The 2,101-nt window shown below is 42.2% G+C and overlaps 1 protein-coding gene across 1 annotated transcript in view; it reads left to right on the top strand.

The window, feature by feature from the left end:
• The window catches only part of cacna1ba (calcium channel, voltage-dependent, N type, alpha 1B subunit, a), a 169,524-nt gene that overhangs the window by 124,518 nt on the left and 42,905 nt on the right, over positions 1 to 2,101 (top strand). The window contains 2 exon segments of the mRNA XM_070446966.1: positions 266 to 395; positions 881 to 940. Coding sequence (XP_070303067.1) covers positions 266 to 395; positions 881 to 940 — 190 coding nt within the window.

Genomic DNA, 2,101 nt, shown 5'->3' with positions numbered 1-2,101 from the left:
CTGTCTATATGCAGCCAGCCACTGTGATAGCCTGTCTATATGCAGCCAGCCACTGTGATAGCCTGTCTATATGCAGCCAGCCACTGTGATAGCCTGTCTATATGCAACCAGCCAGTGTGATAGCCTGTCTATATGCAACCAGCCAGTGTGATAGCCTGTATATATGCAGCCAGCCATTACTAGGAAGAGTGTTTACATTAGATGATGTCTCGCAGGTTAGCTGTGTATATATTTCTCTCTCTCTCTTTCTCTCCATCTTTTCCAGGGTGCGGCGTCTGTGTCATTACATTGTGAGCCTGCGGTACTTTGAGATGTGTATCCTGGTAGTGATATCTATGAGTAGCATTGCATTGGCTGCTGAGGACCCTGTCCAGGCCAACGCTCCACGCAACAATGTGAGTCTACACACACACACACACCACACACAGGCAGACATGCCAGACACACACACGTCCCCTCAATCTGGCAGCCATAGTCCGTACATCTACATGTACACCAGAGGGATGGACAACTTTGATGGGGGTGGTGGCCACAAAAAACCTGAGGTGCAGTCAGAGCGGGCCCTTTTGCTGACAAGTGCTAATTGAGTGACTGTCAGTGACTGACATAACGAGATAAAAACTGCTGATGCACAACATTTTGGGGAAATTGATCTGCGGGCTGCCAGTTGCCCATCCTTGATTTATATCTACACTGTCATGACATCTCCGATGACTCAGTCAGAAAAATAATGACAGGTGTGACAACAAAGTTCATCCAAATCGATCTGTAAGCAAGGAAAKGACCAGACAGCTGTTCAAATGAGCTGGAGGAATAATTCATTTTGCATGGCCTTTTAGCTGTGTTTTTTTATTGCTAATGCACTCACTCTCCTGCTCAGGTGCTCAAGTATCTGGACTATGTCTTTACGGGAGTTTTCACATTTGAGATGGTGATTAAGGTAAGAGCTTGGATAGCATGTGATGTTTACTACATGCTAAATGACTGAACAAAAATAACATGTTTTCAGATCATTTTGGCAGCTGTCTTAGTCTTCCACTATATTAGACTAGGATTGATTTCTTTGTTTTTCACTCAGTTACTTCTATAGTTGTATTGGCCTCATGCCACATCCCATGTTTAATTAAATGCATTACTAAGTGAGAGCTCTTTAATAATAATAATGTATTACTTTTCTATAGCACTTATCATAGAATCTCAAAGTGCTTCCAGAGCAAAAAAAACTAAAGAAGCAATATATCATGACAGGTCAAGCAATATATCATGACAGGTCAAGCAATATATCATGACAGGTCAAGCAATATATCATGACAGGTCAACCAATAGAGGCCAAGTCTTTGACATCCAAAGATGGAGAGGGTCAGTTCATTGCTTGAGTGAAGGGAGCTGGACAGATGAAGGTAGATGWTGGTGATGGAGTCTGCTGATGATCTTGTAGAGGGCAAGTCTGGGAACCACCCTGAGTCTTATAACCACTGGACTTCTCCTCTTCCACTGTGTAGCATCTACTTGGGTGATGTCTCAGAAGCTTTGGGCSCCAGAAAGCTCACCATACAAAGTTCAGAATAGTAGCCAGTTGTCCTCACTATGAGCCCTTGGCCTTAGCACTGCTGTATTCCTCTGTCTCCCATTCCTCTCATGCTTCAGGCGACGACTCAAATTATGTTCTCAAAAGATCTGGAATTGGCAGCCAGGTGAAACAGATGGCCAGATTAAAAAAATTGAGCTAGTTGTGTGACTTTACTTTCATTAATCTAATGGCTGTTATTTATTTAATCCACTAACTATGTTGAATTGTAACTCAATTAACCTTTACAGCCCCGGCGTTCTGCTAGCGGAACTCCTCCCACATTCCACTGAAAAGGCAGAGTGCGAAATTCAAAAAATATTTTTGAGAAATATTTAACTTTCACACATTAACAAGTCCAATACAGCTAATGAAAGATACACATCTTGTGAATCCAGCCAACATGTCCGATTTTTTTAAATGTTTTACAGGGAAAACACCACGTATATTTATGTTAGCTCACCTCCAAATAGAAAAAAAGCACAGACATTTTTCACAGCACAGGTAGCATGCACAAAACCAACCAAACTAACC

This window comes from Salvelinus sp. IW2-2015, linkage group LG15 (assembly GCF_002910315.2).
Source record: "Salvelinus sp. IW2-2015 linkage group LG15, ASM291031v2, whole genome shotgun sequence".
NCBI classification, from domain to species: Eukaryota; Metazoa; Chordata; class Actinopteri; order Salmoniformes; family Salmonidae; genus Salvelinus; species Salvelinus sp. IW2-2015.
The sequence above is the reverse complement of the archived record's forward strand: the minus strand, read 5'-3'. Positions and strand labels throughout refer to the sequence as shown.